The following is a 20522-nucleotide window of genomic DNA, read 5'->3' on the forward strand; positions in this document are numbered from 1 at the left end:
GGTGTTATGAGGCTAAATCGACCCTGGCACGGCGAGAATAAGAATGAGACTGTCGCGAAGTGAGACCTGTCCCTGCGACCGCTTGATACGCGGGCCGTATCGCAAATGCATTCGATAGTCACACAGTCGAGCGTTGATTCGGCATGGCAGCGGCGCTTTGTGTAGCTCAAGGCCACATTCGCCCACGAGATGCTGTGGCGTCAATATCAAGTGACAAGAAAGAAGGGTCTCCATTTGCCCTTTGTACGATGCCGAATGGCTACAGGTAACTTTGTCCTCATGCGGGAAGCGCGGTTGCACTTTTGGGCAATGAAAAGCCGGATTAAGACTGTTGCGACTTTTTGAGCACTGTTGGGTCAAGAAAAGGCTGAGGCACTGCTGTCGTATCTACTTGAATAACCTCAACTGCAGCCGTTAGCTTTGGTTTTCGTTTCTCGCCTGCAACAGTAGCACCTCACCTGGCTTCCGTCGGGATGCAGATCCAGGGACGGCAAAATGCACGTCACGGGTTCCTCTGCGAGCTTCCGTGTATGATCCGCTTCCTTGGTAGACTGGTGGCAGTGCAAGTTCGACTTTCTTCGGGGTCTTCCCTGCCTGCTTTCCGGCTTGCTCGGACATGATGTTTGGATTATGGCACTTTCAATGCTCAGGCTGGGAGGCGGGGAAGGAGAGATGAGGATGGTGCAGAGCAGTCCCAGGCTGTCGGTATTGCTGACGAAGAAATCTAGCGAAGGTTTGAGCTGGGAAAAAGCAGCCACGAGTCAGATCTCGGAGGGGATTCAGGGTCGAACAAAGCCGTTCGTCTGATGGGATTGTCTGCTCAAGAGTTCTAGCTACCTTGATGCATAGCTCCATCGTCCAATACCACTGGCGGGCTGCAAGTGTGGGCCCATCTGTGAGTGCTTAGTCACCGGCCCCATTATTTCCGACCGCAACTGCACTTTTCGACCAGTCAATTCCAAGAATCGCGCTGCCAGACAGGACAAGTGCACTGTGGACATGCGAATTGACACCCGCAGTTTCCACTTTTGGTTTCTGTGCTGTCACAGATGGAGCGCTTACGCTTGGCACCAGAGCAGGAACCAGCGGAGTCGTGGAACTCTTCTCCAGCTGCATTACGCGGTAAAGGCCGGGCAGGGTGGATATCTGGAGGGATGGGATAACGATATCGGAGGGCGAAGTCGGTCTCAATGGACGTAATGACGTCTCTGGCTATCGATGCTTATCCTTTTTGCACGCGAGTTCCTGGGCGTGTCATACATGTCTGTGCACTGGCTTCCAGCCACGAGCAGCGGTGGCAGGTGCCCAAGTGTACCTTATCTCGGTGAGAATCGGGTGCTAATCCTCCGACGGAAACCATGCCGTTTGGGGAAGCTGACAGGTGCGAACGGCTTCCATACAGTGTACTGGTTCTCGACCCCGCCCGCTGCAGAAAGCTGCAAGCGGGGAAGCGAGGACTCAGCAGCCCAATCCAGCCAATCACGAACCGCGTACCAGCCAACCGCTCTCCATCAGCGCCCCCAAAGAAAGCCTTCCAACGGCCAAAAAGAAACAGCGAGTGGGAGTCAGACGCACCCCCATGGCCCCCAAGTCCCTTCCTTATCCACCGGGCCACCGCAAATCTCTTGCCTCGCTCTTCAGGTCAAAATTGTAAACTTCCCCGCCCTCCGCATTCGGCCACACCAGCTCCCACCTCACATCAACAATTCAACACACTCGTCGCGACACCGGACCGCCGCCCCAGTGAGCTTGAGCCCAGCTCACCATTCGAGAGATCTCCGATTGCCGAGTCGTTCCTGCGACCTCCGTTCGCACCTCACGCCACGCCCGGCCCGGGAGGGGTCCCCCGATCCCGCCTGTGCTGTGTCTGTGTCTTGTCTTGTCTCAGCGCGACCGACCCTCCGCCCTCCGGTGCCCTGCATGGACGGTCCGGCCATAACATCTGCCGGCGGGGCCACGCCCGTATCGCCCACAAGCCCCGTGAGCGCAAGGCATGCGAATAACGGTCCTCCTAAGCGGAAGCGTAGCAGCATGGCCCTCGATAGTAGTCCCGGTAGCAATGCTGGGAACGACGACCACGACGGCGAGCCTGACTCAAAGAAGCGCCAGCCAGGTGTTAAGCGCGCCTGCAACGAGTGCCGCCAGCAGAAGGTGAGTCACCCACAGCATCACAACAGCGGAAAGAGTCACGTAGCTAACGAGACGCCAATTGGAACAGTTACGATGCGACGTCGTACAAGATCCCTTTCAAAGTTGCTCAAGGTGTAATCGTCTCAAGCTCGAGTGCAAGATCGAGTCAAACTTCAAGCGCATTGGAAAGCGTAGTAAACATGCCGAGATGGAGAAGGAGATCGAGAGGTTGCGCCGCAACATCGCACGCGCCCAAAACCAGGGCTACACCGTTGAGGACGACCAGGAGGACCTCCAGTCCCCCATTGCGCAGAGCGTCTACACACACACCCGGAACCCGTCCCTCATGGGTTCCGACGAAGCTGTCTCCTCACTGTTACATCTGAAAAGAGGAGGATCGTACAGCTTACCACGATACACTCACGAGCTGGAAAACGTGCGTTTGACCGAAGACTCGGTCAACCAGCTCTTCCACGAGTTCTTCGCATATTATCATCCGTTTCTACCATTTCTCAGCCCGACGCAGTCGCCCGATCAATACTTTCAGCAGCACTCCCTGCTCTTCTGGTCTATCATCTCGGTCGCAGCCCGCAGATACAGCGCAGATACACACCTATTAACGTCAATATCTGGCCCTCTGACGCGGCTGTTGTGGTCCACTATTGGCGATGTGCCCAGCAGCTATTTCGTCGTCAAGGCTCTCTGCCTGCTGTGCACGTGGCCCCTTCCCACGAGTACAACCAGCGCTGACCCTACGCATATCCTGTGTGGTGTCATGATGAAGGTCGCGACGGGCATTGGTCTTCACAGGCCAAACCACAGCCAAGACTTCTCTCGCGTGTCTGTGGATCTCAACAAGGAGCAGCTTCATGACCGCGTCCAGACCTGGGCCGTCTGCAACATTGTCGCTCAAAGCATAGGTACTGGCTACGGCCAGCCTGCTTCGACCCTCTACGATTGGACCTTGGCCGTTCGACGGGGTGAGGACGGGCCATTCCGACTGACCCCTGAACTCGAGGCCAGGCTTCAAGTCGAGAGATTTTGTGACAAGGTCTCAAAAGAGATGTACAGCAATGCCAGTGATCCGAGAGGAGTTGCCGGGGACGAGCATCGAGCCATGTTGATGAGAGTTTACCGTAAGGACTTTAACGAACTGCAAGCTTCGATCCTCTCCCAGCATCTGGGTCCTATCGTCAACTTGCACATGAGAGCTGCTGCTCTTCACTTGCGGTTGGCTGGCTTTTTCGACTCTAGCACAACTCCTGGATACATCGATGACTTGATGGGTCTCTGGAGAGCAACGACAAGTTTTCTCGACAATATCCTAGAGGTTGACAAGGTCACATCGCCTGGGCAAAACTCACCTGGGCAGATTCTGCTCTATGCAACAAACTACATCCAGCAGATGCTGATTGCGGCCGGCTTCGCTCTCCTGAAGCTCATGCGGTCCTTCTTTTCGAAGACGATCGACTTTGACCGGGGGCGCAACCTGTTCCACCAGACCATCAACGCCATTCGCGCGACAAGCGTCGTGAACAATGATCTTCAGTGGCGCCTCGCCGAGCTGATGGTGCAAATGTGGAATGGAGCCCGACTCGACAACAACCAATCCTTCGACAATGATGATTCTCCGCTTCTCATTGACGATACACTGCAGCTCAAGGTGCGATGTCGCCATAGCATGAGTCTCGTTTTTGACTCCGTCTGGAGATGGAGAGAAGAGTATCAGGCCCAAGGTAGAGGGTCACTCGATGGTAAAACCCCCAGCCCCTTCTCCCCTTTTGCGCCCTAGCCATTGCATCCAGGTCTCTGCTTCGGTGTGACTGTGATGACTGACTTACGTGCCACCCCAAATAGCCCTGAAGCAGCCTACTAATCCAGACTCAGCGAACGAGTCCTCGGCGTCATCGACCCATTTGGACAGCACTCTTATGCCGGCAACCCAAGGACTGCAAGCGAACAGCATGCTCGCTTCCAATGGAGCCCTCACCCCAGGAGCCTCTGGTGGACTCGGAAACCAGTCAACGAACAACATGCTGGGCGGCATGAGCTACGGCGAGTCGAATTACGACTTCTTCGATCCGCAACACTGGATGCTGGACGGCCTCCTGGACTTCAGCTATAACTTTGTGCAGCCTGTCGAGGGCGCCTAGGATGTCCTCATTTGAAATCAGTATATTTCATATGCACACGTCGTTCGTCAACGCAATCATAAGGCTCGTGGGGCAAAAGGAGAACGCCCGCAGGTTGGGGGCGATGTTTCAAAGCTGTACACAGCTTGAAATCGCAGCTTGTCAAACCGGGGTGAGTAAACGCCCCTTGGCAGACGTTGCGATGGGCCCCCTCTTGGGGTCCGGGGATACAGTGACTAGGTGTGCAGCTCTCGGCGATCCTTCCGCACTCCTAGGTGAGCGATGTCGTCGTTTCACGATGATTATACCCCCCGAACATACATCATTGGTGCCCAAAGGCACGTATTTTTCCTGTTACGCTATTTGCCTGCCACAGCTGCCGGTGCCACAGAATGGAAACCATTCTCTACCCAAGTTCGGCGTCATGCGTCTGTTGTTTCGTTGTTTGGTATGTCACTGTTGGAGGTGACAATATAATCACGTATGGTCGACGAATGATCCCCACGACATGATGAGTCGACGTCGGGTTGCGGCTTCTCTGCGGGCGGTCGTTATTGTTTTGTACGTTTCATCGTTTTCTTTACTTTCCTCGAGTCCTCTCTCAGGGAGGTCACAGTGTATTCGTTTTCGTTTCTTTCTGGGAACCATCGAGGCATCAGCAACGGCGGGAGCAGGGCTTTTTTTCCCCATGGGTACACACTTGATTCGTCACACAAGATGTAGTTAGCTGTAGCGTTATTGAATTCCACAATGTTTAATTCAAAGTCGTTCCAACCTACCTGGACCAATTCCACCAAAGGACTAGTTGCTTAGTGTTCTGTGTGGGAGATGAGGGTGAAACATGGCTGGGTCACCCAACGGTTAACCCAACGACACCGCACCCGTGACGTGAGTCAAAGGGGGAGGGTCGGTTGCCGCATTCGCGTGACGACGGATCAGAGTGAAGGGATCGGTGAAGTGAAGGGAGACGCGAGGTCCGCGGCGGTGACTCAAGTCATGACTGACAGTATCCCCAACGACATGTTGGTGTTTGGTGCCTGTCAAAGACATCCTCGCCGACTGAGTGAGTCCAAAGGCATCAACTAGTCACACCGAGCTATGGACATGCTGACTCGACTGTTGCCGGAAGGGCGCGGCAGACAATCTCACCTAGGGGGAGGGGAAATCCAACGGACGATGGTCGTGGAGTTTGTACAGATCAGAGGCCCCTTTGATGGAGGAGGAACAACGGGTCGCGATCAAGGGCGCGTGATTCGCTCGACAACGAGAGGTTTCCAAACTGCCGAGACATCACCATCACGAGATTTGCAGAATGGGTTGAACTCTATGGCTCACACCGACGTAGCAGTTGCGAAATTGGCCTCTGTGATTTGTCTCCTTGGGGAGCAAATCACCAGAGCAATGTTGCGCCCGGATCCATTCAGAGTTGTTCCAGTTTACAAACGACGGCAAGAGCAACAGTAACAACAACTACTACCAGTACGAGGCATGTGATGGTCCATGGATGTCGAGAGCTTGCGAGTTGTCCAACAACAGGAAAATAGCCGTCATCAAACGATCATTGGGCCCTGGGGGAGGTTCCTCGTTCTTCAGCTTCATTTGGCCTCATTCCGAGAAACCGGCACACTCGATCCCCATTCGCCAGGGACCGACTTGTTAGCCGGCCGCCGTGATGGGCCGCCGTAGATTTGACTCCATCACCGCTGGGCCCTCGATGAACCTCTCGCCGGCGGAGGACGGGCAAAGCAAAATCTATCGGGCAAGGCTGGACCTGGACCCATTGGTGCTGCGGCTTCGCATCACCACGAACCAACTCCGACTCCTTGCTTCCATGTGTATGTGTACAACCTCGAGAAGTATCTCAGGTTCCCATCCTTCTCCTCCACCAACCCCCTCGTGGGGATGGATTGCTTCCCATGTCTAGAGCCGCTGCGCAGCGCTTGTTTCATCCCCGTAGACTCTCGTCACGCGAGATTGAGACCATGCAGGGTGAGGGACGGACGGCAATGGTTGGTGGGAGCTGGTGAGGAGAAGCGAGGCGAGGCAAGGCAAGTTGCTTGTACACAGCCCGGCGAGGCTGACTTTCAGTCTTCTTTTTTCGGATCGTGGAGGTAGTGCAGAGTATGGAGAGGCTCTCTCTATCTGTCTCTAGCTACGGACGTATGGTCTCACGTCGAGGGGTACGGAACGGGGCAGTGTATGGCACGTCTGCTGCTCCCCGGGGAAGAGGACGGAGGACCGGGGGGAGAGGCAATGTTGTTTCTTCGAGCGGTGTGAGGCTTCCAAGGGGGCCCGACGTCACTGCCTCGTTCGTTCGGAGCCTGTACCCAGGCTCTGTCTCCGATCGAAAGAGGCATGCGTGGGGAGTCGAGGAGTCGAGGGGTAGTAGCTTCGATCAACGGTTGGCTATTGAGTCATCGTGGGGGCTGGGAGGAAGCTGTCTGTCAGGTACACCACGGTATGGCTGGTCTTGTTCGCGACGAGGGGAGGGTGGTGAGGCTATCCGAAGCTGCTCTGATGGTTTGTTCAAACGGGCGAGACACACACATCAGGTGGACTGGTTCGCGTGCTCGAAGGCGGGAGTGGCGGCCGGGAACAACCTTAGATTGCGGGCACTGCTTCGTCTTCGTGCTATCCTCGATCGTAGTGGAGAGGAGAGGGGGCTGTGATGTTCACTTGGTGGAAGAGATCAAAATCCGAGAAGGACATAGGGTGGTTGTGTGTGGGATGTGGATGTGGATCTGGGCGTGGTCCTCGACGAGGGGCCCGAGGAAGCTTGGGGCGTGTAGGATTTTTTTTCGTCGATTCATCGTCAGAAACGTGGATTTCTCCCGCAGCAGGTTTGGTTTGTTGGGGGCCTGTTGGTCGTTTCTCGCGGTTGTTGGTTGGTTGTCGTGCCCCTTGCAAGAGACCTTGTTTTTTTTTTCACAGCCTCCGCCGTACTGGGGGCTCCGCCACGCTTTTTCACCAGCATCGCAGCGAATGAACTTGGAGAATAGAAATAGGGTAAGAAAAAGAGGTACATGGCAATGCCATCATGTGTGCCTCGTTCCTGCAGACGAGCTGAAGGGAGACAAACAAGCTGTGGTTTCAAAGCGACCGGCGGTACCTGCGAGTGCTTGCTGGGAGCTGGAGAAGTTGTAGAATCACAGCAGACCACGCACACAGGAAGAGACAGAAGCAAGTCAGTTCTGACGAGCGTCAGAGCTGCAGCCGGCCTATTGGGGTGCATAGGAAGGAAGGCACAGCGTTTTGCGGCATAACACATGTTACTCTCGGGGAGGGTGACCATCGACTCGATTATCGGTCCCTCCGCAGCTACTACAGCAACTACTTGGCCCGACCCTTCATGAGAAGAAGCGGTTTTTTCTTCTTTCGTCTTTCAAATCGCGCTTGTCTAAAGAGTGTCGAACTTGAAGAGGTCTCCAATTGTATGCGGCCGTTTTCTCATTCGCTGCTATCCGCGACGACCGTTGAACCGGCCGAGCCGGTGGCTTTGCAGGACACTTGGCCGCAATTTCGGGCCTCTTTTGTGGCCTCCTTGTGACGGCCCGGTGGAAAACAACGTCAACGCTGCGCTCTAAGAAGACGATTTAATCTGTAAAATACGCCTTACAAGGGCGGTGCTTTTTTCCTTCGGCCTCACTCAGTGTCATCATCTTCCCGTCGAACCAAACCCTGGTGGTAAAGCTTGACATGGTCGTATGATGGAACAGCCAGGCGATCGCCGGTCCTGCTAGGAGGGGATCGGAATCGAGACTGATTCGCCAAACGTAGCCTCGAACGCATCTCAGCTTCTACACCAAGGTCGTCCATTCAGAAGTCCTGTGCAGATTAGAGTGCTGATTGATCTCCACAGAGGCGTAGCAAGCTCTTACGCCAACCAACGGCGGCTTTCGAAACAAACGAAGGAATTCGATTTACGGCCGTTACGCTACCGCCGCCGGCCCGTGGAACGGGAATGGAATCTCTACAGAGATGGCTGCAGTGTGTAAGGGGCGCCTGAAAGGCTGAAGTGCCGGAGGATTAGGATCGCTTTCTTGCCCCTCTCCTTTTCTGATGCCACCATCACGCAGGTGGTGGCACATTCTGGGAGTTTCTTCAAGGAATTCTTGTCTCATTCTACGTTTTGGACGTCCACAGAGCTTGGCCATTTGGGTGGGGGTTGGAATGAACTTCTTTCACCCACGGGACCGTTTTGCCACTGTTCCAAATTCGAACAAGCGGAAAACATCCTTACGGACGCAACCAGCGAGGCCTAACGCCCGCCTTTATCCACTCGGGCTAGTCCAGCCATAGGAGCTCTCCCACGGCGTGGAAGAAGATGCGGCGTTGTAGTATTACCACGCCCCCCTTTTGGCCAGGGCTCTAGTCTATGCGATGCCCTCGCTAATAGTAGCAGGTTCTCATCACGGCTCGGCTGGATGTGTAGCCCATGATTCGTGGGTGCCAGGGATGGGTAACGGCAGTCTACGGGGACCAGCATTGCTGGAGATGGGTGATTTGCTTCTCCAAAACGTCGCTCGATTGGCCGGCAACTTCAGGAGGGCCCACGAGGAGGAGGAGGAGGCGTGCCGTTCTGAAAAGTATCTGTGTGCACAAAACTGTCCGCCAGTGCGGGAGGCTTTTTTCACCACCTACTCGAGGCAAGAGGATGGTGTGGTGAAGCCGTCCAGCCGGCGGCTGTCATTGCTGCAGGTTCTTCCAGAAAGAGCAGTCAAGTTTGTATCATTTGGCACCATTGCGCTGTAAGGGATGGCTCGCTGTGACTCGAGGGCTGTGGATGGCTGAACATCCATCGATTTGCGTGCTTCTAGCCATGAAAAGCCTGAGCCCCTGGGCAGGACTGGCCGCCTCTAGACCTGGGTGTGGATCGCTTGATACATGGAAAGGCCCAGGAGGGGAAAGAAAGTCTCGTGGCGTATCTACTCGTACTTCCGAAATGTCCTCTGAGTGCACCAGGGGCCTCTGCAAGTCCAGTCCATGTTTGGGAGGACCTTATACTTCGTTGACTGCGGAGAGCAGTGGAGTCTCGGGGTTGCACGGTGCAGACAGTGAGTGTCATCGGACCATTTCCCACTGGAAATCTCGGACGGAGAAGACCAGGTGTGCGGCAAGATCGCCAAAGCCTGAGCGTCCTCTGCCCCCCTCGGACCAATTCGTCATCTGGCTGGGGCCATTAAGCTCATGGGTGAGCGAGCTTGGCGAGGGCATTCAGAGAGCTAGTGCTTTGCAGCATGAGAATGGTGAAATTCGCGGCACGAAGACTGCTCCTGATAGGTGCTTTTGACGAGCTCTTGACGCCAGCCATGGTCGGTTTGCTTCCTCCAACAGGTGTGATCAGACGAGATGCTTATCTAGGTCTAGAGGGGGGGACTTGTGACGAGTGTCATGGTACCGTCGTCTGGGATAACCAGGAGGACCAGTTGAAGTTCTGCCGAAATACCGTTTGGCTCTCATTCTGGCCCGACAGACTGGTAGCGCTCAAATTGCATGAGTTTGCGTGTGCATAATGCAACGTCAGGAGGCCAGTTTTGAAGAGACTGCAAGGCGGTGTCTGCTTGAGGCCGACCAAGGTCGTGAGAAAAGAGACTCACAACCGCGTCGCAGACCGGTGACAAACGCGAGCAGCGGGGTGATGTGTCTTGAGGGCCAATGGGGGCCACGGAATATGCGACTTGGGCGCTAAAATTGCAGAGGAATGCAGGCTGAGGCTGCACTCACTTCCCTATCAGGCTGATATTCATCGGCAGGTTCTCCCTGGTCGAGCAGACGACGGCCTGCTGCACCGATAGCCGGGGGCGGACTCGGGTCTCACGGGTCTGTTGACCTGAGGCCGGGCCGCTGTGGTGTCGTCCCGCTTGTCAGCACCGCATCTCGATTCTGGCGACTTTTCTGGCGACTTTTGGGCCGCTTTCTGGGCCTGGCCGCAGTGCTGCATGGGCACAGCAATCATCAAACCGGTAAAATTGACCGGCAATGAGTAAAGACGAGGCAAAGGCGGCGAGAGAAGAGCCGAAAGTGTCCATTGAGGCACAGACCTAGGCTGAGCAGGCTTAGAACCAGATGTCAACTCAGCCCTCTGTGTCGGCACCTATCCATAGAACAGATCTGCAGGTACCGTCGTGAACCACGAGGCAGGACCGGGACGAGAAAGGCGGCACAGAATGGCACAACCATTCGTCCAGCACATCGTCTGTTGGACTTGAGCGTATTGGCAGCAGGGTTCTGACATTGGCGGTATCCGCATCTAGGGCGATCGCAGAATCCGACGACCGGGCGGAAGCATCAGCAGCAGTAGCACCAGCAACACCACCACCACCCTCAGCATCGCAACTGGGGGGCGGCGGGTTCTGCAGCATCGACCCGCATGACGTGGGAGACGGATGACGGGAGTGATGAAGATGGCGGCGTGTAAGCAAGCGTGTGTGCCGGTGTGGGTGGGCGTGAGATGGCGGTTAGAAGAAGTCGACAAACTGGCTTTCTCGTTCGGCGTATGTTGGTGATGGTGTTCGTCTGTTGGAAGTGGCTTTGTTGGCCGTCGAAGTCGGCCTCCATCGACCGCCCAAGGCGCACTGTCCAATGAGTGGTTGATCCTCGCTTAAACTTCGCAACGCGGCCAATCACGGAAAAGCAGACGCGCGCGTAAGGCACTTAGGTACTTCCACCGGGACTTTGACTGCGACTGAGGTGACTGAGGGTGAGCTCCGAATCTTAGGCCCCAAATGGTAAGGCGCCAAACTGGGGTGTGCTGTTCAGAGAAACTCGTCGGACGCAGACGGGGAGGGGGGTGTGCCTCGAGACTTCGAATCACTGCCCATTCCATCCTGGTCTCGACCCGACAGTCTGGTTCGCCCATGTCCTTGTAACATTTTGAGACTCATGATTTGTTCGCTTCCACCGTGCATCGCGGTGGTGTGGTCGAGTGACGAGTAGCGTTCCTCGCAAAACAACTGGGGGTTTCCTCCGGCCCCCCTCCTGAAGCCAATTGTCAGTCGCTCTCCTCTGCTCTTTGCAGAGAGCTACGTGGACATGCCCAGCAGGTACACATTGTTCTTCTTCTTCAATCAGAGCATGTTCGAGGGTTGCGTCTCAGCCAGAAAGTCACCCCATGATTCCCTGCTTTTGCCTTTTTTCCTCCCTTCCCCAATGAGGCCCCAGGGCAAGGAGTAGAAGTCACTCTATGCCGTGTATTGGTCCGGATTGGAGATGCTGAACCGGATATGTGGGGAAGGAAAATGCTATCAACCATTTCCTTCAGTATCAGCCCCTCCTCATTTCGGCTTCTGAGTCCATCGTAACCTACGCAGTATGAATCTGCCAGCTCAGGGCATGCGCCGCATGTATCTTTCGCAGCTCAGTGCGGCAGCATGTGTGGGCTGTCGAGGACTCGAGAATGCACAGGTTGTGTATCTGGAGTCCAACGCCTTGTGTCAGCACCAATAGCCCAGATTATGCCGTGACCCTCTCACCGCACAACGTGGATCTCAGATCGTGCCGGGCAGCGGCATCCCATGGGCCCGTGAGATCGGACGGACGGTTCCCGCCTCTATCCGTTCAGTACCCGTTCGTTTGCTCTGTCCTCTGTTGCAAGACCCGCGCCGCTACAGATATGCTTGTGATTGTTGTTTGGGCCGTAAAGACGGGTTGCTGAGGCACAGTCAAGCCTCCGCATCGCGAGCCTGACCGGACCGTCACTGTCGTCATCAAGGGGCCTCGATCGACAGTGAAATGAGCAACAAGCTGGATGCCGAGACCGACAAGTGGACAGGCCATGGAGACTCGATGTCATGGGAGGAGTCGAAACACTGCAGCAGTACACAGTTCAACCAGCTGGTCTGCAGCTGCGTACCGCGTAAGTGCAAGCTGCACCAGCAAGGGATCGCCCTGGTCCTTTTTTTTCTTTTTCAATCTGGTAATGAGCTGACATGAGAGGTTTCTGGTTGTCGGGTTGAGCAGTATACAATGGCATAGGGACGAGCCCCGAGGTATCGTACATTGTCCCGTCCTTCATGCCTTCCTGACGAATACCTTAGTTATTCACAGCTGCGGGATACCTACAGTGTGCACTTTCTACCTTACCTGACTGCCTCCAGTCCACCTCGTCAGTGGACCCGGCTGCAGAAGCTGCCTTCCGCCGGCTACTGGGTAGATACCTCACCTTGCCCGCTCTTTCGTTTGCCCATTTGTTGTAGTGTATCTTCGTGCCTGCCGTAGGGCATGTCGTTCTGGGGAACGGCAGGACCTGAAGAGAGACATGGGAGGTACATTGAGTCCATGCACTGTACTGAGTAGGTGTCAGTACCTGCTGCGTATCCGCAGATGCCAAGAGAACGCATTTGCTGCATTGGGGAATTTGTGGGGCCATATACCCGCTCCACTCTCTCTAGACCCACAGCCGCACCTTAGACCCCGTTCCCCAAAGGCCGTTACGGTACGTACGGCCTGCCAATCACCAATCACACGGGAAAGTGGGTCAAGACGTGGACGAGGCACTCGGCCGTTTCCCTCTGCCTCTTTCTCCTCTGGCCCCGACCTCCACGCGCTCGCACTTGTGTGTCAATTTTTACCCATGTCCACCCCCAAACTGAGTCTGAATCCTCTCCCGAAATCTCGTCAACGGTCGTCCGTCCCTCCCTCCCACCGCACTCTGCGGGAAGCAGAGTCTCTTTCTCTCCCCTCTTCTTAACCCCCCCTCGCCATCTGTGGCAATACCCTGTCACCCTTTCTCAGGCTCTGTTTGTTCCATCTCCCACCCGCCTTATTTCCAGAGCCATTCCACCATTCGTTCAGCCATTGGAACAAATCTCATCACAATATCCACAGCCCACCGGCGTACTCCACGACCTGGCCACTACGCATACAAAGAACTGGGCTACTTATACTACGTATATTACGTGCAGAGCAGAATACGCATAACGTGCGAACTTGGCGTAGCCATCCATCATTACTGTATGCTCCGTTTCCCAACTTCCTCCCATTCTTGTCTTACCTTTTTCTGTCAATCAAGGCTCGCAGCCAGTCACTCAAAGTTGATGGTCTAACGGCTGCTGCTCTGTCTCCAAGATCAAGTCTAATCCCTCTTTCCTCATCTCTCAACTTGCTTTCCCCTAGGTGTTCCGTGTCAGCGGCAACTCGGGACTGCCCCGTCAAGCCGATCCATGCTAATCCGGGCATCCTTGGTGTTTACGTCCGTAGTGCGTGCGTAAAGTTTTAAATTGTGCGGACTGAATAGCCCCCAATGTCACAATATGCCCCCCTCCGTCTTCATACATCGCCGCCAGCGACTTGATCTGCATTTGCGCTGGCCTTCCACCGCCCGCTGCCAGGTAGAATTGCTTTTCGACATTTACCGAACACATCAGTCCTTTCCTTTGGATCTTTGCTTCATCCGCCCCATGGGACATGTGGAGTGAATCCAGATATGCGGTCACAATGCCTGCTCAAAAATAGCAGTACAACGAGTTGCATTGCCTTCAACTCCATCGACATCTGCAGTGCTCCGTTGCCACTTACTTGCGCCGGTCATATCTGCATACCGGCTGGCATTGTTCTGGGTCTGATCATTTGCGTTTCATCGCAATTGCAACTGTCATAGGTCCGGCTTGCTCTCCGTCTTCCATATTCAAGAGCCAGCGGACGCGGTCCCGATGTTGATGCTCTTTTGCGGCGGAAACTGTTAATTTCTTCAAAGGCCCCCTACACCCCTGTCTGCGTTGATTGCGGCAAGAGAATCGCAGCCCGGAGATTCGCAGAAATTGGCTTCCGATTCTTTCCCACATCACCATCCCCTGCCTTGTCCTGGCTGCCCTACAAGACTACTAACTCCATACATACCGTGCACCATCAGCCCAACCCAAGAAACAGAAGTTTGGGGCGCCGCATTCGCACAGCGACGCTCTGTCCATGCGCCCGCTCTGATCTTGCTGGATAGGCTTGAAGCGAGCGAACCCATGAAGGATACCCATCTAGAATGGCTATTTAATCTATGTTAGACTCCATCAGCCTCTCTATTCACGCCATTCGCGTCAGGATAGGTAGATCCTGGCCCGAGCACGCTGGACCGCAGCTTGACTGGAAGCATTAGCCGAAAAGAGGCACAGCTACCACTGCAAAATGGGCACAGCAAGAGACCGGAAGGCGGTGCGGTGTCTTTCATGGGACAGGACAGGCAAGCGAGACAAGGTAAAGCACAGCTGTGCAGCAGAATGGGATGTGAAAAGTCTTGGTAGTGAGTGGCCCGGATCAACCATTCCAGCTCGAGGCTTGGCCATCTGTGCCGTTTTCCTCCTCTGCCTAAGGTAGTGTGATGTGCTGCTCTTCTCTCGCTGCAATCCGGGCATCAAACTCCCGCGCCTTGCCACCCCCAAAGCCCTACGGCCTATGGCTGCCTGCTTTGCCTGCCTGGCGTGTCTTGTGTGTCGTCCGGCTCCCCAAGCAGAAGCAGTCGAGGTCGTAGTATGCCAGTATCCGAGATGGATGCTGCGACCGGCTCCGAATCTGCTGTGCTGAGCCCTGCTCATCAGTCGTTTCCTTCCCCACCCGTCCCACACCTGTCAATCGTTTAGGCGCTTCGAGACGGCCGCAGACGAAGCAAGCCAGGCGAGTGAGTGTCTGGGAGAAAGTCTGCTATGCTATGCTATGCTACGCTACCTACGCTACAGCTATGTCCTCACCGCGATCACTGGCAGCATCGGTGAAGACAGACATGGAGTGCATTTGCTGTAATGGGAGTGTAGACGGACTCGAGCTGACCTGACCTGACCTGACCTGGCCGGTGGCCTGGCCTGACTGGGCTACGCTGCGCTGCGACTTGACTTGCGTCTGCAACTGCGCGACTGCGTCTTCTTGCTGGCACTGGTAACCTCTTGGGATCTTATCTTCTCCCCTCAGTCTGTCCATCTGTCTGGCTTCTGCCCTTGCTGCCGAGTCCTCGACCTTCTGCCTCTCCTCCTCCTCCTCCTCCACCACCACCCCTCGTTCATGGTGTTGTGTGGGCACACACCCCCCTCCCCGCTCTATCTCTCTTTCTGTTCCTCGTCCACCCCAAAAGCTCCATCTTCTCCTCGTCGTCGTCCGCAGCCAGGTGCAGCTTTCAAATCGACCCGCTCCTACCGCTACCCGCACTCAACAGCCCCGGGCGGCTATCGCCTGCGAGTGAACTAGCCCCATCCATGTCCCCGCATGCGACTCTCTCATGGCCCGTGTGCAGTATACAACGGCTTCAAGTACCTCGTGTACCTCCAGCATCGAGGCCCCCCGGTCACTTCTCAACCCACCCCGGCGATGGTCCCGCTGCCTACTGTGCCTTTCTCTGCGTCGTCCCAAAGAGTGGGCTGGCTCAACCTGGACCACCTAGCCCAGTCCCCTCAGACGGACCTTCCCTGCAGAGAGTCCAAACCTTTTGATCGGCCATTGCTGTCCACTTCTCTTGTCATTAATAGGCCGCGACCTTCTTCCTGCCATCGCGAGGCTCTCCTCCTCCATTACCTACCTTACATTTCAGACACGCCCCGGTCCAGAAAGGCTGACTTGAGTTGCTTTTTCAACTACTTCTTAACCTGCCTTCCCCCCTCTCTGAACCACAACACATCACACACACAACAACGCACATGCGCCTTCGAGGAGTGGACCGACATCACACCAGCCCTCGAGACGTCTCTCAACAACACATTGAACATTAGCAATCATCACCTACCATTGCTGTGGCAACTCGTCTCCAGATATTCACCTCGCCATGTCAGACCAACACTACATTGATCATCAACAAGACGGATATAGAGACCCCGTATCCCAAAGGTGTTCTCCAGTGCCCCAGGCTCTCACAAATAACTACCCAGACCTTAACAACAGTCCTCCCTTCAACGTAAGTTGCAATCACCTGCGTCACATCCATCATTGGAAGTGGCGTGCCCAACCCATAGAATCTAACCAGTCAAAGGTTACTCAAAACGAGCCGCATCATCTCTTGACCCCGCCATCCGGCATCAGCTCGCCGCCTTCCATCCATCAAAACGTCAAAATCATGCACCACCCCGCCGCAACAGCAACCATGTATCACTCCAGTCCGCCCGCAAACAACAGGATGTGCTGGACCAACCATTACGATCTAAGTGCTCCGCACAGTCAAGCTGCTTCTCCGATGCCCATGAACATGCACCCAGAGGGCCATTTTGAACGGAACTATCTTCATGCCGAGCCGCAGATCAAAGATGAAATCCCCGAGCCACCTCCAGGGTACCCCGATTTCGGCTCTTTTGGTGTTTCCGGGCAGCCAGACTCGGATCATGGCTCTTTGTCTCCTCAGCTTCAATCGAACTTCTACCCCATTCCCCAAGACGGTGTCATGTTCGAGTCGCATCCACTGATGAACGGAGCGGACTTGACCATGGCCCACCAGTCTCCCTACCCCTCTGCCCACCAATTTCCTATCAACGCACAACCCACCGGATACCCATCACAACACAATTTCCAAGACAGAGACGACATAATGAGACGACCGAGCTACGGTGGGCTTCCTTACCCCAGCCAACAGATAGAGCGCCCAGTTGCCAGTCCTCGGCTGCAACCGAGACAGCAGACTCAAACACAGACGCCAATGCCAACAGAAACGGAAGAAGATCCACAAACAAAACCCCGTGTAAGGAGGCTGGCTCGTATGAGGAATCGTGACGATGAAGACGACGCCCCTAAGCCCGTAATACAACTACCCAACCAGTCGCCCTCAAGCTCGTCTGTAGAGGACGAGCCAGCCACGCTCATTTTCAAACCCAGCTGCCCTGACCAAGAACGATGGCTCTTTCAAAGACGTGCTGAGCTGGAGGATCAAAAGGGAAGTGGCATCTGGGCAACGATCACAGCCGAATACAACCGGAAGTACAATGCGACTTCTGATATCCCGCGTCTGCAGATGGTTTGCAGCAGAGGAAGGGCTCCGTACCTCGCATGGCACCCGACAGATGTGAGTTATCAAGACCTCTATGATTCCTGCAAACACTTTCTAATCTAGAACAGGACGACAAGCTTCGACGAGCCATCCTCTTTGACGAACAGCAGCAGATGCAGAGGGTTTTCGCCAAGTTCAAGGAACTCGGTGGCGGTGCATACGCCCACTGGGGCCGTAACGATCTCGAGCTTCGCATGGTGGAACTAGGCTGGGCGGACGTCCACGTTGAACCCTCGCCATTGGACTCCAGCGTCAGCGTCCGGCGGCGCAGGAAGCTCAACCGCCGCCAGTCTACGGCCCAAGATGCACAGTCTAGGTTGAACATGACCGAAGAGGACCAGGCGCAAGTGATGGAAGAGATCGTCGCACACAGGGGCATCAAGCCTGAGGATGAGGATGCTGAGGTGACCCTCCACGAGATGCAGAGAATGCGTCTCCAGCACCCCAAAAACGCCCGTGTGACGAAGCAAGAGACACAGGAGAGCCTCATCGCAAGCGGTGGACGTGTGGCAAAGATCGCAAAGTCTTCAGCGGCAAAGGCCAAAAGCAGGAGTCGCGTGCAGAGATCAAAAGCTGCATAAATATGCCCACGACAACATCTACACAACCACTCAACACCCAACACTTGCTGGCCATGTTTTCATTCTACTTCTCAGCCACCTGTCATTGATTTTGGAGTTCAATGCTTTTCTCGGAACCAAAGCTGTCGGAACGAACGGATAGATTGTCGAAATGTTTTTTTTCTTTCTCCGTAAAGATAGAGATACCATCACCCAATTTTTTCTTGTTGGGGTACACGGTATACCCGGTTGGAATAGCGGCAAGGGATGGGTCGGTTGAATTTCAGTTGGACATGCATATCATCATTTTACACGTCTTATGCTTCTTGTACATACTTTTATTCCCAAGATTTTGGACGCATGCATCACCACACGATCAATACCACGGTCTACTGGACCACCTGAACTCTGCACCTCTCGATGGACCCCTTTTCTATGTGATATCATCGTGGTGGACTCTTGTCCTGCCTATTTCGTCATCCTGCCTATTGATAAACACACAGAAAACAACGATACGTCGGCTAGGGTAAGTCTCGCAGGGATACCAAGGAGAGGGGAACAGACTCGTCAAAACTAGGCACGGCAGGCAGAGCAGGCAGGAGAGCAGGCAGAGATCCCAGGTTTTCGGGACCAAGGCGACATTACCCCTCGAATGATCAAACCATCATCGCAGTCGCCGACAACACGAGAATGTCACAGTGACAGCGGCTACGTACGCATCGAGAGTCTCGAGGTCTCATGACCAGGGGGGATGGGATGCCGTCAAACAAAGGCAAGCTCGTCCGTTGCCGACGTCAAGTCGTAGGACATGTGCTACGCCGTTGCTGCCTTTGGGCCATTCACCTCCAATTTCCCACGCCCAACAGTAACCTCGTCCACCACCAACATGCCGTAGTCTGGTGAGGTAGTGGTGGTGCTTCCCCATGCTCCCTCCTACGCCTCTTCAACGGGCGCCCCGTCTGTGCCCCCCGATGCCGAGGACCCAACGACCAGGAAAGCAGAGAAAGCCTGCGGCTGTGGCTTTTCCAACCACCCACACATCTTTTCTCCTCCCCCTCCTCTTCTTCCTCCAGGCTCCTCCTCCTCACAAAATTTGTGATGAACCCAACCCCCGACCGACGGATGGATACACTCACCACCTCATACGACATCCACAGCCAGACCGTGTCCGCGGCCCTTCTGGCCCGGATGCGACAGTGCTGGTATTCCGCAGGGTAGCCCCCCTTCTAGGGAAGGGGGTCCCCTCCCCCCCAGCCAGCGATCGAGGTTTTTTTATTCATCCTTTCGAATTAAGTAGCGGCGTCGCCCATCTGCTAGTGTAGTATAGTCCATGCCTGCTCCAATGGCATTGCTGCCCTGCGGCTGGCCCGCCGGCAGCAGCAGCCCCGTTTACATGAACAGTGGGTTTCTTGGGGGCAGGAAGAGCGCGCGCGGACCGGGTGGCCGTGGGCAGGGTACAAGGCCCTTTCGGCTCGGGTCATGGGAAGGGAAGGAGGCAGGAGGGGGGAGGCAGGAGGAGGGAAGAACAAAGTGCGAGCGAGTGGGCTCTCTCTGGAGCCTCTGGAGGAGGCATTCCGCATCCATTATCACGATGGAGCCTGGAGAGAGCAAAATAGACGAGCAATTGAGCAGCAGTCAAGGTTGTGAAGTAAGGTAACAGGGGGTGGGATAGGGATACATACGTACTGCGTACAAAGACAGCAGATACAGACACACAGGGTCACATCTGTAGCGGCGACAAACGGCGACGAAGTTGAACCTGACAGGGCCAGACAGGGCAAGGCAAGAGACCAGCAAGGGGCTACTCGCACGGGGCAAGATGGACGACGAAAGGACCGCGCATGAACAGGGAGCGGCGCGCACCAGCCTAGCACGCCTAGCACACGCCAAGCTAAGGTAGCCAGACAAGGTGAGGGGACCCTGGAACGGTGCTGGTCACCGGCCGACCTGTGCCTTTTGACGCTGTGTGTGTGTGGTCTTTTTTTCTCCCCGGGGCGTCCCCGTGTTGCCCGTGTCCGCCAACCCCTGACGATACCCTCGATACCCTGGAAGAAACTGAACGGTGTCAGTGGAGAAGGAAAAGGCAGACAACGGTGGGTACTCCAGCCGACGGCCCCACTGAGCGGCTTCCGCGCACTGTGATTGTCCCGCCAAGACGACTTCTCGGCTTCCCGGGGGTTGCCTCGCTCACGTGAAGTGGGAAGCCTGTGAGGAATACCGGGGCTTGATTGACGAGATAGCCTGGATAGCATGCTGTCAACAAGATGAGATGAAGAGATATGGAGGGACGGGAAGGATCCCGTATCTTACACAAACTGGCTTGTCAAACATGATCCCATATACCTCGCGAGCTTGGTGACGATGCCGCTGAAGACTTATCACTGTCAGTCAGTTTTCGAATATGCATACGTCCCGTACCGGCTGGACAAGCAACGGCAAGGCAGGTAGCGAGTATTCGTATCAAATAGTAGCGTCAGAGGCGCGGTGATGATGGCAGCGACGAGCTTCCGCTGAAGACATAACTCGAGACAGAGGGAGTGTATGTGCGTGGCATACACACACACACAAACACACATACACACAAATGGTATGGGGTTTGCCCGTACTCCAGGTTCGTGGGTGCTTCCTTCGGCCGGTATCATCGTCCTTCCTCCGGACCAGATATCGGGCGGTTCAGTCTCCAGTCTTTGCTCCCCTTCCCATCCGTTCTCGTCGAATCAAAACCTGTTGCGCGCCAAGGTACGCATTATCTCA

General features: G+C 55.2%; 3 protein-coding genes across 3 annotated transcripts; 2 read left to right on the plus strand and 1 right to left on the minus strand.

Annotated features, from left to right (window-relative positions):
- Positions 1-322: 322 nt before the first annotated feature.
- On the minus strand, positions 323-618 carry CGGC5_v012303 (uncharacterized protein; the record flags this gene model as incomplete). The annotated part of the gene is made up of 2 exons (XM_032029818.1): positions 323-405; positions 459-618. 2 exons carry the CDS (start codon positions 616-618, stop codon positions 323-325), a joined length of 243 nt encoding a protein of 80 aa, XP_031890556.1.
- Positions 619-1920: 1302 nt separating this feature from the next.
- On the plus strand, positions 1921-4283 carry LEU3-0 (Regulatory protein LEU3; the record flags this gene model as incomplete). The annotated part of the gene is made up of 3 exons (XM_032029816.1): positions 1921-2151; positions 2219-3884; positions 4018-4283. The coding sequence occupies 3 exons, from the start codon at positions 1921-1923 to the stop codon at positions 4281-4283; spliced, it is 2163 nt and encodes a 720-aa protein (XP_031890563.1).
- An 11716-nt stretch (positions 4284-15999) lies between these two features.
- On the plus strand, positions 16000-17789 carry CGGC5_v012305 (uncharacterized protein; the record flags this gene model as incomplete). The annotated part of the gene is made up of 3 exons (XM_032029814.1): positions 16000-16128; positions 16204-17223; positions 17277-17789. The coding sequence occupies 3 exons, from the start codon at positions 16000-16002 to the stop codon at positions 17787-17789; spliced, it is 1662 nt and encodes a 553-aa protein (XP_031890561.1).
- Positions 17790-20522: the final 2733 nt, after the last annotated feature.

The sequence above is a fragment of the Colletotrichum fructicola genome (genome assembly GCF_000319635.2).
Source record: "Colletotrichum fructicola Nara gc5 chromosome Unknown KSG_Nara_v1_contig07, whole genome shotgun sequence".
Classification (NCBI taxonomy): domain Eukaryota; kingdom Fungi; phylum Ascomycota; class Sordariomycetes; order Glomerellales; family Glomerellaceae; genus Colletotrichum; species Colletotrichum fructicola.